Source organism: Tasmannia lanceolata, unplaced genomic scaffold, assembly GCF_043159265.1.
Source record: "Tasmannia lanceolata isolate RefF3 unplaced genomic scaffold, GAP_Taslan_0.1 ptg000015l, whole genome shotgun sequence".
Classification (NCBI taxonomy): Eukaryota; Viridiplantae; Streptophyta; class Magnoliopsida; order Canellales; family Winteraceae; genus Tasmannia; species Tasmannia lanceolata.
The window spans coordinates 34097427-34113309 of NW_027518692.1; the positions used below are offsets into that span (position 1 = coordinate 34097427).

At 36.1% G+C, this 15883-nt stretch overlaps 1 protein-coding gene across 2 annotated transcripts in view; it reads right to left on the reverse strand.

The window, feature by feature from the left end:
• The window catches only part of LOC143846760 (pre-mRNA-splicing factor ATP-dependent RNA helicase DEAH1-like), a 29537-nt gene extending 16942 nt beyond the window's left edge, over window positions 1-12595 (reverse strand). The window contains exons 1-9 of one of the 2 annotated variants that reach the window (XM_077355313.1): window positions 12437-12595; window positions 10831-10956; window positions 10561-10691; window positions 5445-5657; window positions 5250-5327; window positions 2205-2291; window positions 1320-1353; window positions 1150-1204; window positions 53-112 (exon numbers count right to left, since the gene is read on the reverse strand). In XM_077355313.1, coding sequence (XP_077211428.1) covers window positions 53-112; window positions 1150-1204; window positions 1320-1353; window positions 2205-2291; window positions 5250-5327; window positions 5445-5657; window positions 10561-10691; window positions 10831-10930 — 758 coding nt within the window. In that variant the 5' untranslated portion in view covers window positions 10931-10956; window positions 12437-12595. Of the gene's footprint in view, window positions 1-52; window positions 113-1149; window positions 1205-1319; window positions 1354-1596; window positions 1682-2204; window positions 2292-5249; window positions 5328-5444; window positions 5658-10560; window positions 10692-10830; window positions 10957-12436 lie in introns of those variants that run through there. The other variant, XM_077355314.1, reaches the window with a different exon arrangement.
• Between the last annotated feature and the right edge of the window lie 3288 nt (window positions 12596-15883).

Consider the following 15883-nt stretch of genomic DNA (forward strand, 5'->3'; position numbering starts at 1 on the left):
TTAAATTCTAGAGAAGATTTAACATGAGAAATAAGAATTGTTGTCGGCATACCTCAACTCATCCAACTTCTTCTGCTCCCTTTTCTTCAAATACTCCTGTCGTGACACCTTTCTGTACCAATAACTCTAATTTATTAAAAAAATCCCAATATATAAATTTTTTATAATTGGGTAAGTTAATCACTTCAACCAGGAACAGGGCATAAGCAAAAGAAAAAACAGGTGCTGTCGAAAAAAGACTTGTCCTTATAGTCTTCTTCTTCTTCTTTTTCTGAATAGTGTCCTTAAAGTTTTCTTGAGGGAAAAAAAAAAAGCCAAGCAGACAACAAGAGTTTTCTCACAAATTCAACAAGCTATGCAGAAAACTGAAAGAGGTTTCTGCTTGATTTGTGTGTGTGTGTGTGTGTGTGTGTGTGTGTGTGTGTGTGTGTGTCTGTGTGTGTGCACGCGCGAGTGTGGCTGGCATCATTTTATTAGTTTCAATTCAAAAAGCCTTTCTAAAGCCCTCTCCCCATTCACTTAAGGTCATCTTTATCCATCCAAAGTATGAAAAGAATAAAATTAAGGTATCCCTTTCCATCACTTCCTAGGTTCTCTTTAGACCTTTTCTTTTAATTATTTTGGCAGGTAGAATGGCTCTGAACTTGCAGCCTCAAGGCTGAAAGACAAATTCGCAACCAATTAAGTATCGATATAACTCTCCATTCTTACCAAACCTAACCTTATTCCACCTATGCATCTATAAGTCTTTTTTCTTTCACATAATATCTTTCCATTTTCCATTTTCCATTTTCCATTTTTAACGAAATTGTGAAATATTATACTGATACAATAGAATTTTCACTTACACAAATCAAAACACCTAAACTGTATCTAAGCATTGAATCCAAGCAATATATGCCTACAGACACTTATTCATGGTTTTTTTCATGTTTCAGAGTTTTTTACGGATTTCTCGTCAATGAGGCAAGCGTTTTCATGGACTCGGTCATTCTACACTCAAAAATCAGCATAACAATTTCCATGTTGATTTTATGTTCTTAAATTTTGACCAACCTTACAATAGTGGTAAACAAAAAAAACTCTCAATAGGCCAGCATAATGCAAAAATAATGGTAAATAAACAACCAAGCAGTGGATTAGAAATACCTTAGAGTCAAAGTATCATCTTGCTCCATTGCTTTAGACCTCCGAACTGCCTCCTCTATAACACAACCAAACAGATCATTTTGAGTGATTTTTTTTTTAAGCAACAGATCATGTTGAAACAGATTAAAGAAAACAGGTAAAACAGCTCAACTTGGTCCCACGAATTGTACCTTCCTCATGACGTGTCAACTTTGACTCCATTTTCTGTTAATAGGAAAGTCATGAAAAAAAAATCACTTTCAGTAGAAAAATTCCAAATCTATAAAGAACTTAAGAGAAAAACTTTCACTTAATGAAAACCATGAGATTCTGCATTTTTCATTTTCTTTTCGTCGCTAGCAGTTTGGTTTCCAAATTACCTTTTCTGGATTTCAATTAAGAGTGAGGACTGTGAAAACAACCAGCTACTCCAAAAGCTTAAGGTTATACTTTAACACTCCCCCTCACCTGTGGCCCCTCTTTCTTTGGGTTGGCCTACACGTGGCATATGTGGCCCCACTTTTTGGTTGACCATTGCATGTGGATTTTTAACATCAAGGAGGTTTGAACTCAGGACCTTTGCTCTGATACAATGTGAAAACAACCAGTTACTCCAAAAGCTTAAGCTGTTGGAGAAGGCGTTATTTTATCTTTTATACTTTAACAAGGACATAGAGGCTAAAGAAAGCTCAGAAAAAACATTGGTGTAGCTGATAATAAAAGCAGGTAAAATAATGGTGATGGGAAAAAAACTGCCATTAGTAAGAAGGTATAAAGGGAAAAGAATTAGAAACATAAAAGCATAAAATGGAATTACTAGAGTAGGACGTAAAATGGAGGCAAGAGATTCAGGAAAAGAGAAGTTAAGTTTTTGGTTAAATTGGGTGGCTTTGAGGAAAGTTTTAGATGCAAGTGAGACGGTTAAGAGAAAGAGGAAATATTTTATTTGCTCCAACTTATTTCAATATAACTAAAATACTCCTCTCTAAGAACCTAAATGCCCAATGATGTTATTTTGGTAAAATGAGGTGATAACTAATTGTTATCCCAGTATTTTCTAATGCTATGTGAGTTACCTTGCGTGTCCCAGCCGCATCTCTCTCTCTTATGTTCCTCTCCAGTTGTTCCCGCTCTTCCTGATCACGTATTCTCGCCTCCTCTGACTGCATGAGAGAAATCGGGAAATTTTTTAGATTGAAAGGAATAACTGCCCCTGAATAGAGCCTTTACAGTAACTGATATGAAAAAGAATGTTCATAACAAAACCTAGATAAGAAGAGAGAGTAGAAATAGCTGAACTAAAAATTGGTGAACTAATCTTCTCTCAACAAATGAGATGACTTCTACCGTGATAAACTAAAGGACTACAATTGTAGAAATATAAATATGCACAAAACTGATGCAATAGAAGAGGCCAAAAGTGAGCAAAATCCAATAATACGGTTTTTCTTGTCATTATCAACAATTGATAAATATGTTAGAAGTAATTATAAAGTTGGTCATAGTGCAAAGCATATGGAAAATGAGATCCAAAATAACAACTGACCTATGTACCCATTCCTAGCCAACATGTCGGTATCATTATTCGCCTATAGTTGAAGAAGGCAGAAGCATGCCTGAAATGTATCCAAAATGTTGGATGCAGCTTGAAGGTATACAAATGTCTAAAATCTCCTCTCTAAAGGTTTAGCAAGCCTCCAAGGACATTTTTTTCCTATTACCCAACAAATATAATAATCAAAAGACATAACAAAGATGGGAAAGAGAACAATAGGTTAAATGAAAGAGAAAGTGTATTAGAGGGGGTGAGAGAGAAGAGATGCGATGGAGTTTATTCACGTTTTTTAAAGTGAGCCCTTTTTTTAAGTAGGTGTTTAGGGTATTTATATGAAGAGGTTGTGTTATTTAAGTGGTGAGACCCTATATTTGACCAATAGGTTAGATGGAAGTGCATTAAAGGGGTTTTAAATACGATTGTATGGGTTAGCTAATAGAAAGTAAGAAATAAGTGGACCAAGACTAAAATGTTATAAAAGATGGGTTTTAAAAGGATAAGTGAGCCGTGGAAAACGTGTTAGGTGGCTCATAGGCTGATGTAGATGTCCCCAATAAAATACTATTAATCCAAATAAAATTCTATAAAAGAAAATAACACATGTCCAGCAGTCTAATGAAAGAGGAGGTCAAAAACCATTTGGGTTTTATGGAAGGAAAGGAATGCGAGAGTATTTATGAGGAGGGCAAAATGTTATGCTTTTCTTTTTTCTAAATGTTCTGCTTTTCTTTTTTCTAAAATGTTAGCTTTGGTGATATCTTGGGGGAAACCTCTCCCATCTCTTAGATTCATCCCAACTTTTAATTTATGAGAAGGATGGAGAGAGGTATGCTCTAGTATGGAAATTAAGCAAAAAGTAATTCAAGAGTGGGCTCCACCGGCTCAAGGTTTCTTCAAACTAAATTTTGATGGGTCGAGCCTAGGCAATCCGGGGCTGACAGGTATTGGAGGGGTATTGCAAAATAAATTGGGAGAGACGATTTGGGCTTTTGCCAGTCCTATTAGGGTAGCCGATGCAATGGAGGCGGAGGTTCGTGCAGTCCATCAAGGAATAAAACTATTAGCTAGAGATCGTGTATCTAATGTGATGGTTGAAATGAGATTCCATGAACGTTATTAGATGGCTTCAAGATCCAAACTCTCATCCATGGAGATTTGATAGCTTTTTTGATGAGATGCTTGATTGGGAAGGCTTTTCTTGTCTAGCCTTCAATCATGTTTGTCGTTCGGCTAATCAAGTGGCGGATGGTCTAGCTAGACAGGGAGAGAATAGTATTGAGCTAATTTTGTTAGACCATCTGCCCCCTTGAGTTTCTCTTTTTTCTTTGTTGTTTCTCTATTGTATTTCGGTTGTACCTCTCCGTTGTATTTTAACCATCTCGGTCCTTTCAGTATTATAAATGCGATCATTCAAAAAAAAATAGTCTAATAAAAGAACTAAATATAACGGCTAAGATGATGACCAGATCACATGAAGTAGCAACCAAGAGATATGGTTTTAAGCCTCAAAGATTGTTTATTAGATTATTAGGGTTATTAAATAGTACTCTTCAATTGTCTTTCTTGAATATCCTTCTTAAATCTCTCTCATGATTCCAAGAAGCATCAGTCAAATCAATACTCCTTTCAATTATATCTAGGAAAAGAGAGAGATTTTATTGTTGTGACTCCATGAATTCCGCACATCCCTATTTTGAATACAAAGTTGCTGGATTATAAAAAAATTATTTGTTTTAAATTGCAACCAATTTTATTGAAAAAAAAAAAGACGACCGAGATGGATAAGGTACAAAGCATAAACAAAAGAAAATAAACAAAATACAATAAAAGAGAGTGCTATGGGGGAAGAGAATCAAAGAGAGCAAGGGCTTCATTTGAGACACCCTCTCTCGCAAAACGGTCCGCTACATGATTCGCAGAGCAGCAAACATGATGAAAGGACCAAGAAAACCGATCCACCGAATCAAACATTTCATCAAAGAGATAATCGAAGCGAGGGAGATGATAAAAAAAATTATATAGTGCATGATAAAAAAAAATTATTTTTTATTTTTATTTTTTCCTATGAGAAAGAAACCACGAACAAAACTAAGCGTGCTGGACTTGAGTCCGCCTGCAAAGGAGAAGGGTGTTAGGAGGATGCTCTTTCCATATGATACCAATTTCACGAAGGGGCAAGGGTTAGCCACCACTACGCAATTCACTTCACAAAATACGTACTTCAACCACCAATCCCGGAAATCAGTGAGGATCTTGATGTAGTCTTCCATCAATAGCCATGCACTATATGGGCTGCTGACTTTACCCATAAAGGGGTAGCATTATTTTGTTATTATTATGAGCAGGTTTCCAATTATCTCAATAGTCAGAAGTCCCTATATCAAGCATTCAATAAAAAATGATTTTTTTCCTCATTGTTGTCAGCAAATTACAGCCACAAGATACTCCCAAATCAATCCACGAACAGATGGTATACACAAGTACCTTAGGTCATTGCACCGGCAAGTGTTCTTATGCATGTCCTTTCTTAAAAAAAAAGAAAAAAAAAAGAGAAAAAAGAGAATACCTCTAGGTCATCTTCATCTGTATCTCCACTAGAGATGCGCCTTCGAACTCGCCGTTCTTTTTCTCCGTGTGTGATCACCTGGAGTATAGCAATCAGTCAAAAATAGTAAGCAGCAATTAAGACAAGTGCTGACATGACAGCTTACCATACGAAACAAAAAGAAAATTCTATCAATATAATAATATAATAGTATGCCTCTTCGTCTTCACTGTCTTGATTTTCACTCTTCTTCCTATAATGCTTTTGACGGGAATCCACTTTTTTTGATAGAGGAGCCACAACTACTGGAGAAACTTGGCCCACATCACCACCACCGATGTCATCATCATCGTCATCGGCATCCAAAAGCATGTAACTGTTTTGCTTCTTCACCAACATAGCTGCGGCTTTTTCTTCTCTTTGATAACTCTGGCACACACAAAAACAAGACAAAAAATTAAAAAAAAAAAAAAAATCATCTGTAGTGGATCTATACATCATCCACCTTGGTGCCCATAACTGTGGGCAATCAATAATAAGTTGATAACAGTAGTTTCTACTCACACAAAATGTCAAACACAAGAAACTAACAACATTAGTCAAAAGTTACGAAACTCTGCATTTATATTTTAAAATTGTAAAACTCAGACATATATAAAATTGTATATGTATAAAGGCAAGTAAATGAGCACTTAAAATGCACACATTACAACTGCTACTAAGAGAAATTTAAAGTCATCAACAATAATAAAGTCGCAATCAGACACAGCAACAACCAGCATAAATCTTTATCATAAACATATCTAATATCCTCTATACTGAGCTTGGTGTTCTTCCCCACTATATGATGAAAAATAGTATCAAAGAAGAAGAAAAAATAAAGCAAACAATGGATCAAGAAGATAGAAGACAACCAAATTGAACACGAAGAGAAAACATTAACTATGTAAATATAAAAGAATACGATAGCCAAGAAAGTCACATTTTCTTTATCTTATATAAGAAAGCCCTAGGTTTGATGACCCCCTCTTTCTATGCAATTTTTTTTTTTTTTTTGAATGATGCCTCTTTATATGCAAATAAATAAAGTAAAATCACTTGTAAGTTCCAACCCATAAGCTATTTAAAGGCTATTTGTCCTTATTTGCAGTAATTAACAACCAATCCCCTTTCAGCCACTAAATCATAGCAAACATGAGCCATTTCACACCAAATTTGAACAATAGGTAGTTGACATGATGATGATCCCCACCGCATGTTTCAACTCATATGATCCAATGTGGGACCACAGTAATAATCTGAAGTTAGGAAAGATTTTGAGACTGCACACACAAATCAACCCCTTGTTTCTTCTTACTTTGATCTCTATTCTCAATCTCTGATTTTGTTGACACGTAGGAGACTGCATTTGCATTAGTCCCTCCTTGGGAATAATACATCTAAAAGTTCAAGGCTTCAAAACCTCCAACGTCTTCCATGAAATCCCTGTAAGTCTCCCATTGAAATCCCTACCTTTGCTGAATTTCATCCCATTCCAGTAAAAATTCAGCCTCCTTTATGTCATTATTGTCAACAATGCATTTCTCAAGGATTCCACAGGTATTTTCTTCCCTTATTGTATCTTGATAAAGAAAGAGGTCATTTACATTAAAGGTGTCGTCAATATGCAAGTACTCGATAGCTCGATCTTTTAAGTACTATCATTGACCCACTCCAACACCTTGCAGGCTATGATTTATGGATACGAGCTCGATCTTTTAAGTACTATCATTGACCCACTCCAACACCTTGCAGGCTATGATTTATGGATACAATTCATGTGTTCAGTGTCGACATGGATATGAGATGTCTGACACGGAAACCCATAAAATTCTAGAAACGGGGACACATTCATACACGTACATACATATAAAATTATTCATAACTATCAAAATTTGCAACAATATAAATACGTTATTAATTCAACAAACTAATAAATCTTAGAATTAAGAAATTACAATTTAAAACAAACTTGAGATAATCAAATATCAGCACATTCAACAATCAAATCTAATTCTCTTTAGTATCCAATATGGAGTGAGAAAGAGAGACCAATAGGATATAATGGATATAATATCGGCATAAGAATTTGTTAAGGGTTTTAGATTTAAGGGATGGAACAATGAAGATAATGACAAATATTAGTTAAAGAAGAGTCTATAATAAAATAAAAATTTTTTTATGGGTAATAATAAAATAATAAAATGCTATTAAAAATAATAAAATAAATTTTAATAATAAAAGATAAGGTATACAACTTTTCAATAATAAAATAGAATGTCACACTTGACACCGTACAAGAACGTGTCGACATGCCCACAATAAGCCCGATACTTCTAGCAGTGTACATTTACAAGTGTCGAAAGGAGTGTCGACGCAACACGACATGTGTGCAAGCAATAAATTCAAAGTGACTGGCTAAATTATAATCTATATGTTTTAATGTGGCAATCTTCTCAACTTACGATGAGTTCTTGGAGGATTTCTAACCTTCATCATAACATGTTGCCCACTTCAAATACTTGTCGACAACTATGAACATCCACTTTGGCCCTATATGTTGCATTTATGTCTTTAATCTTGTCTCGGACTTCCTCATGCAACTCTTTCGTGCATTCACTTATTTCTTCTGCTTGCCAACTTGCAATTTCAGAATTAGGGCGGGAAAGGAATCAAGTCATAATAATGACTTGACTACCTTCCATTGACAATCTCAAACGGGCATTTTCCAATAGTGTGGCCTCTTGGATACTGTATGTGAATTCATCCTTGTGGTAGAACAGTGTTCCATTGCTTTGGTTCCCATTAACAAGGCTTCTTAAAAGACTCCCCAAACTCTGATTCACCAACTCTGCTTGGTTGTCTGTTTGTGGATGGTAGGCATTACTATATTGAAGTCAAGTTCCAAATCGAATACAAAAAGTCCTCCAAAAGTGTGGGAGAATCATTGAGTTTCACAATGAGAAGTAATAATTTTTGGAACTCCATGTAGATGCACAACCTCTATGTAGATTTGCCACAATGGTTGCATCTAGAGTTCACTTACGAGCAATATAGTGTTTCATCTAGGATAGAGTCCATACTCCATACCTCATTGGTTCGCAACAAACCCAACACAAAATCCATGCTAATGTCTTCCCATGGTATTTAGGTACCTGCGATGGTGTACCCAACCCCGTTAGGTTGTCCCTTTGTAACATGGCATATTAGACACACATCCATTATATGTGCAACATCTCATCGAAGATTGGGCCAATAATATTTGCTAGTAACCATATCATAGTCTTGTCTAGTCCAAAGTGACCTCCCAAGCCAATGAAACTTTTAGGCCCAATTGTCAAAATAGCAATAGTGTGAATCATTCTTTCACATGTTGCGTTGTCTAACTGGCCCATTTGACTTGACATTAGAAATACCTTCCTTCATGATGAACTTCATGAAAGCCTGAAAAGGTATCTAATGTCGCAATGTCATGGTCTGGGGAATCCCTCAAAACCTGGTCATTCTCTACATGTAGCAACATTAAGATTTGGAGAATCCAATGAAACATGGTCAGGTTTATAAGATGCTCATAGAAATTAAGGCATAAAACAAGTAAATGTGATTAGTGTGATAAATTCACTTCCACTCTTTTGTGTTGGTTTTATTTGCAGTAATGCCGATCCCTCCATGATTAATATTGTTCATCTCATGGAATGGCTATCCTTCTTATATATGTTTTTATGTTGATACTATGATCTCTACTTACGTTGATACTCGGATGTTACATGCTCAAAAAAGTATGGACTTCTTTCTCATGGCGACATGTTTGAGTGCAAACCCATCGGCATGCCCCTTTGACATATTATAGAATTGGAAACAATGATGGTATACATCTCTAACCCTAATCACATTACAGACTTGATGGTTCACTCCAATCACTATGCTCTATTTGTCAATTCATGCATTACCCAAAATCACCTCGCATCTCTACTGTAAAGAGAATCCTCCATTATATAAAGGGCATTCTTAACATGATCTCTTCAATCATCCTCCTGTTATTACGATGATTGGTCTCTTTCTTCCACATCCAATAACTCTATTTTGTGATTATCTGACTGCAACATGGATGGATGCCAATCTTGTTTTTCATTCCAGCACAAAATACATTAAAATTGGCTCACTTTGTTCAAGAAAAAGGTGAGCCGAGGGAAAAGCAATATCATTCTTGAACAGCGAATCAACATTTGCACTGAGGCCATGTTACATGGATTATTCTGAATGGGCGATGTACCCGTGTTGGACACATGTCAGATTCCAACACTTCGGCATTCTCTACAACACTTCTAGGTCTCTTTTATCAGTTTTTTTCTGAATATTGTCTACCATACTTTACAAATGCCACATATTTTGAGTTTTATCCATCGAAATAGTCAGTTGTTTGCATAGAAATAAAATTTACTTACCCGATTAAAATATTTAATATACTATTTGTTTTTTAATATACTATTTGTTTACATTGAAACATACTATTTCTAATATACCAATTATTATAACCATATTATTAGGGCAATGATAAATTCGCACCCCCTGCTGTACGCAAACGCACCCCTTATACCATGATTTGACATGAACAGTGCTCAACTTTAACGCTTTTTGACGTCAAATCACATTATAAGGGGTGCGTATGCGTACTCCAGCGGGTGCGAATTTATCATTGCCCTATTATTATGTCAAAAATTATAACTTGAGAATTGATTTAAATATTGTAGCGAATTTGCGAATCCTTCTTTTTAAGGTTTGTCGAATCGGGCACTCTGATATCCGTGTCGGATTCTGACACTCGTACCCGTACTGATGCAACATAGTACCAAGGCTCCGAAGGACCTTCATGCTACATTATGGCCTTTCAGGGCAAATTAAGCGTTCAACAAGCTTCTTTCCTAACTTGAGGGGAAGGATTAAGGCAAGGTGGTTGTACTTTTTTGATATTTTACTGTTTCTACATCCTTCATTGTAGTGTGTTGAGAGAAAATACTACTTTTATTATGTATTCTTGTTTCCCCTTGACAGGTAGAGGAGAAGTCCATGCTAATTCATTTATAACTAACCTCTTTATATGAGTTGTATATTAAAGTACTATTTATAATTAATCTCTTTATATGAACTGTATATCAAAGGTTACTAAGGCCTTTAAGTGGGATAAATGAAACCCAAATATCTCGCTCTTAAGGTAAAAGAAAAGGAAAATAATGAAGATTATCAGTCTCATAGTGTGATGAGGTGAATTTTGTTTATTTTCAGCCAAACTTACATTTAAGCCAGATGTTTTATGTGGAACTCTAGCAAAAATCTCTTCAGAAAATGCACGAGTTTCCGCTGACGAAGAACATCCATATTCTACAAGCTGGCCCATGACATCAGCAGGTGAAGATGATTTCTTAGCTGCAAAGCAATGGCATCTTTACAATAAGCATTTCATCATGTGATACACATTTTCAAAAAGAAAAAAAGAAAACATGTGATCCAATAATGAAAGTTTTAGCATTTCATTACGATGGGTAAGATATATTTTAGAACATACAAAATGCGATGACATATTTTACGATGGCAGACTGAGAATAACCCAGGAGTGACATCAATTTGTCTGAGACCCATGTTTCGAGATAACTATCGTCCGGCATTTTCTTCACAATGGTTACATCCAAATCTGCAATGAGAGAAATATAGAATTATTCGTGAAAATTCATCAAAATAAACAAGTAAATAATTGAATATTCATGATAATGGGAATGCAAAAATACTATGTAAACTTATAAGAATTCTAATCTAAGGCCCAGTTTGGATTGCATGAATTTTCTGGAAATGATTGGAAAGGGAAAATATTTCTAAATTTTCCTACTGTTTTAGCAGACAAAAAAGATAACTTGAACCAAACCTATTCAATTTTTACTTAGAGGGGCATTCAATTTAAGATAATATTCCTCTAAACTAACCATAATCACATCATTTCCCTCAATTCTAGAAATAAAAAAATTTCTTGGGAAATTTTTTTCGTTAGAAATGTTTCTTGCATTCCAAACATTTCCCTTAATTCCAGAAAAAAAAAAGTGAATTTAAATACATAACCCAAGAAAATATAATTGATAACAATGGAGATGATAAATTTGCCCTTTCCCTTGTATGAAAGAGCTTGATATAAAAAATTAATTAATCCCCCAACCCCATTAACAATGGCCTCGCAACGGTGCACTTATTGAAAAAAAAATGAAAAATGAAAAAAAAAAATTATAAAATATTCAGAATAAAATTCATTCAAAGGAATTGGAAATGTGTGTCCCAAGTCCACATGCAATCAAAATTCTACAGAAAATCGAGTGACAGAATATCAAAACCCCAAAAGCAAAAAAGAAAAGGCACAAGGGTCAGTACTAAAATACACCCTGACTGAAAACCCATTAAGTAATTCCTTGTTTATTTCTTACCTATATAATTATGGACGGAAAAAAAAAAAACAAAACTAGAGATATTTTGGTTGTGTTCTGCAACCATTCTCTTGATTAACAAAAAATGGATTCTTATCAAACGCTTTTTTTAAACGTATTAAACGACTTTTTTGGCCAACTTTACCCGCACTATATTATATTTCTTAAATGACAAAATTTCAAGTGCATTTTTTTGTGTTTCTGTTTTTTTTTTTTTTTTAACTACGTTTTTGAACCAATACTATATTAAACTCTAATTTTTTTTCTCATCCCGTTTTATTGCCAAATCGCGTTTTGCTAACTATTGGCAACACATTGGAGGCCAGAGTTTCCTAGAATTAACTCACCGTTTTCTCAATTCTCCTCTTTTTTTTATCATCTTCTTCTTCCCTACTTTCTGTTTTGATAGAACAGTATTTTATCAGTTTGTTCAGATAATTTGTTGAGAAGGCATGAGAGAGTCTGTATTTCCGTATTTCTGAGAAGCATTTCATCGAACATATGGTCTTCGTTAGCTGATTTTAGGGTTTTGTTTTCAGGGTTTTGGGTCTTGAATAAGATAACATTCCAAACCACTTAAACAACTCTCATTTAAGCCCTAATTTTAGTCCTCCCTTCGAAAATGAGAACAAAAAACAACAATTTCATGGAAAAAACATACAGTGTGAGAGAGAGAGAGAGAGAGAGAGAGAGAGAGAGAGTTACCTGGATTGGCGCCTCTGGTGAGGAAGAAAATATGAGGGCTTTGAGACTAAAATCTGATAAACCCACGTATTGTGGGCGGAGGTCGAGTTTTTATATGGTGTAAGCGCGTATCGTACGGTAATTTCAGGAAAATACTGTACGGCCCACAGAGACGATCCAAACCGTCGATTTGATGGGCCAAAACATAATAAGTTGTGATCAAATCCTAGCCCTTTGATTTATATGTGATTCCTAATTATAATAGGAAACAAAGGTATCCTAATTGAGGATTTATATGGTGGACGCCCGTGCAAGCACCTGTAGACACAACAAAACCCAAAATATAGTGGAGCCAACATTTTTGGGTGATAAAAATCATTCATTTGATGGGCCTGACATAGATAGGGTGTACCCAAAAAATCTTTTCTCATAGGATCATCCTAACCCTCCGATCCGTCAACGGATCATAGGGTTAGAGTGATCCTACAGGGAAGATTTTTTGGGCACGCCCTATCTATATTGGACCTCATCAAATGAACGGTTTAGATCACGCAAAAACTGTGAGACCCACTGTACTTTTGTGCTGCATGTGCATGCAGCGTCGTCCTTCTTACTAATGGAGTAAGAGAAGAGAGTTTGACATGGAGGGAGTTTGTGGGGGTGCAGTGCGGTGGAAATGAGAAAAAAATAATTGAAAAAGAGAGAGGAGGGAGATGAGAAATAAAAATAAGGAAACAAGGGTGTTGTGTATTCTTTCAGGTTTTGTGTTTTGTGTATGGGCACACTTATTAAAGATTTTACGATGCACAGAGACTTCGCGAGAATTTGATTTCTCTATCCTGAAGATCGGAATGCACCTTTGCGGTAAGATACTGAGATTTGTTATCCCTATATAATTTCTTGTATTTTCTCATGTTCTGGGCTTAAATTTAAGAAAGCTGTTGTATACCCATTTTAATTAGTGGAGATTTTCGTTGGATTCTACTGTTAATTTTCCCTGTTCGTTGAAAGGTTTTTCACGTAAATCTTTTGTGTTCTAGTGTTTCAATACTTGTATTTGATTCTTTAGTTGTTCAAAAATTTTAGTGGTTATTTCCGGCAAAAACTATACAGTCCCCTGTAAATCTTCCATTCAAGGAAGCCACAGTCTGCCCTTATCAATAAATCGAAACATAACCCATTAGCCAATAGGATGAAAGCTTTTAATAAACCAATCAGATTAAAGAGAATCCATATCCGATCAAATTAATTCTTTCCATTTATTCCTTTAAGTAATTAATTAAACGTATTAATTAATTAGAAACATACATCGTATATGCAAAGTGCATGCACCATACATACGGTGTAAATCTTCCTAGTATCTAATACACTAAATTGGTACGTTCCTGGTATATTTTCCTATTTTGTCGCCACAAGAAGGAAGCCGTAGAGAGTGGAAAGCTAACACAAGGACCTACAAAAAATGTATGTGGAGATAGAAAAGAAAAAGAAAAAGAGAAGAATATGGGTTACTTCGAGGGAACCCAAGCCTCCGGATAACACAAAGTATTAACTGTTAATTACGCCAAAGATGCTTCTTCCATTCACTTCTCTACATTAAATAAAGTCCAATAGAATAAATCTACTCCTTAACTTATCTACAACTACAATAAAGCAAATCCTACTAACTAAAACTGCTAACTACTTTAATCAAAACCCAACCGTGGATAAGCATTGGGAGATATTCTCTCGCACGTAACATTCCTTCCCCCCTAAATTTCGACCTTGTCCTCAAGGGCGTACTCCGAAAATTTCTTCGTCTTGGTCTATTGTGCCATTTTCTTCAGCACAGCCTTTGTGCTCGTCTCTCCAGCAACTCAGCGGGTGTCATCTGTCGAACTGGAAGCGTCTGACCACGGCAGATAAGGTCATGAGTTTATTAGCCTGCACGTCAATTTTAATAGAATCTCGCAACCCACTAACAAAACAACTAACCCGACGAGCTTGGTGAAGATGTTCAACCTTTGCAAGTAACTTCTCAAACTGGGTTTGATATTCCCGTCCCAATCTAGTTTGCTGCAATTTGGTGAGTTCTTCGAAGAAATCAAAGAATTGGCTTGGACCCTATCGAGAATGGAGTCCGTCTTTGACCTCTTCCCAAGTAACTACCTTCATTTCTTGCTTCAGCAATTGGTACCATACTTGGGCGTCACTCTCAAGGTGGAAAGAAGCCAGCGATACATTTTCTGCATCTGGGGTCTCATGAAATTGGAAGAACTGTTCGCCCTACATAACCAACTCGTTGGATCTTCACTACAAGTGAAGCGCGGAAAGTCCAACTTCACAAACTTGGGTGTGTATGAGTTGGTGGAACCAACATGATGAGAGCCGCCATTGCCATTAACCCGACCTTCATTGATTCGAATAGGAACATGAGAAGTGTCCCGTGTCTCCCTGACAGATTGACTATAGATTTGCTCCACACGTGTGTTCAATTTTTCGAACATCTCCACCATCTGATTCATCATGTCTTGCTGGCCTTTTGAAAGCGACTCCACAGCTTGCTCTAATCGCTCCACACGTTGGTCCATGCCTGAGCTTTGATACCACTTTGGTACGTTCCTTGTATATTTACCTATTTTGTCGCCACAAGAAGAAAGTTGTAAAGAGTGGAAAGCTAACAGAAGGACCTACAAAAAATGAATGTGGAGATAGATAAGAAAAAGAGAAGAATATGGGTTACTTCGAGGGAACCCAAGCCTCCGGATAACACAAAGTGTTAACTGTTAATTATGCCAAAGATGCTTCTTCAGTTCACTTCTCTACATTAAATACAAAATACGTCATATAGGATTGCCATAGCGTAACTAGCTCAACCAATGAAAATAAAGTCCAATAGAATAAATCTACTCCCTAGCTTATCTACAACTATAATAAAGCAAATCCTACTGACTAAAACTACTAACTACTTTAATCAAAACCCAACCGTCGATAAGCATTGGGAGATATTCTCTCAATGCTTATGACATCTATAAATCTAATCCGTTCATGACATCTATAAATCCGGGAGGTCGGTCCTCCAAGGATCGTAACAAGTCAAACGAGATATGAGTTGGATCGATGCTGGGATACGATGGCCAGTCCTATAGAAACCAAGATGGGCCCACAGCAACCTCACACAGTATAGTCAGACTATGATTGCATTGGGCGGGCAGTCCCCGCTAGGACATTACCCTGAAGATGACTGTTAGATCATCGAATAACCCTAGTCACATCCAATGTGTATGCCCTTCTTCCAATCCTCATTTACCGGGCTTGTCTTACGGGGGTTGGACACTAAGCATCCCATGGGCCCGCAAATGCAATTGCAAATTCCTTTTGAAACACAACAAATGCTTTCTAAAACTCTTTTGATACATATTTTATCAAATCAACTGGCCAGTCATATTTTAAAGGCCTACGCTGAGATTGAAATTGTAAATGACCTTC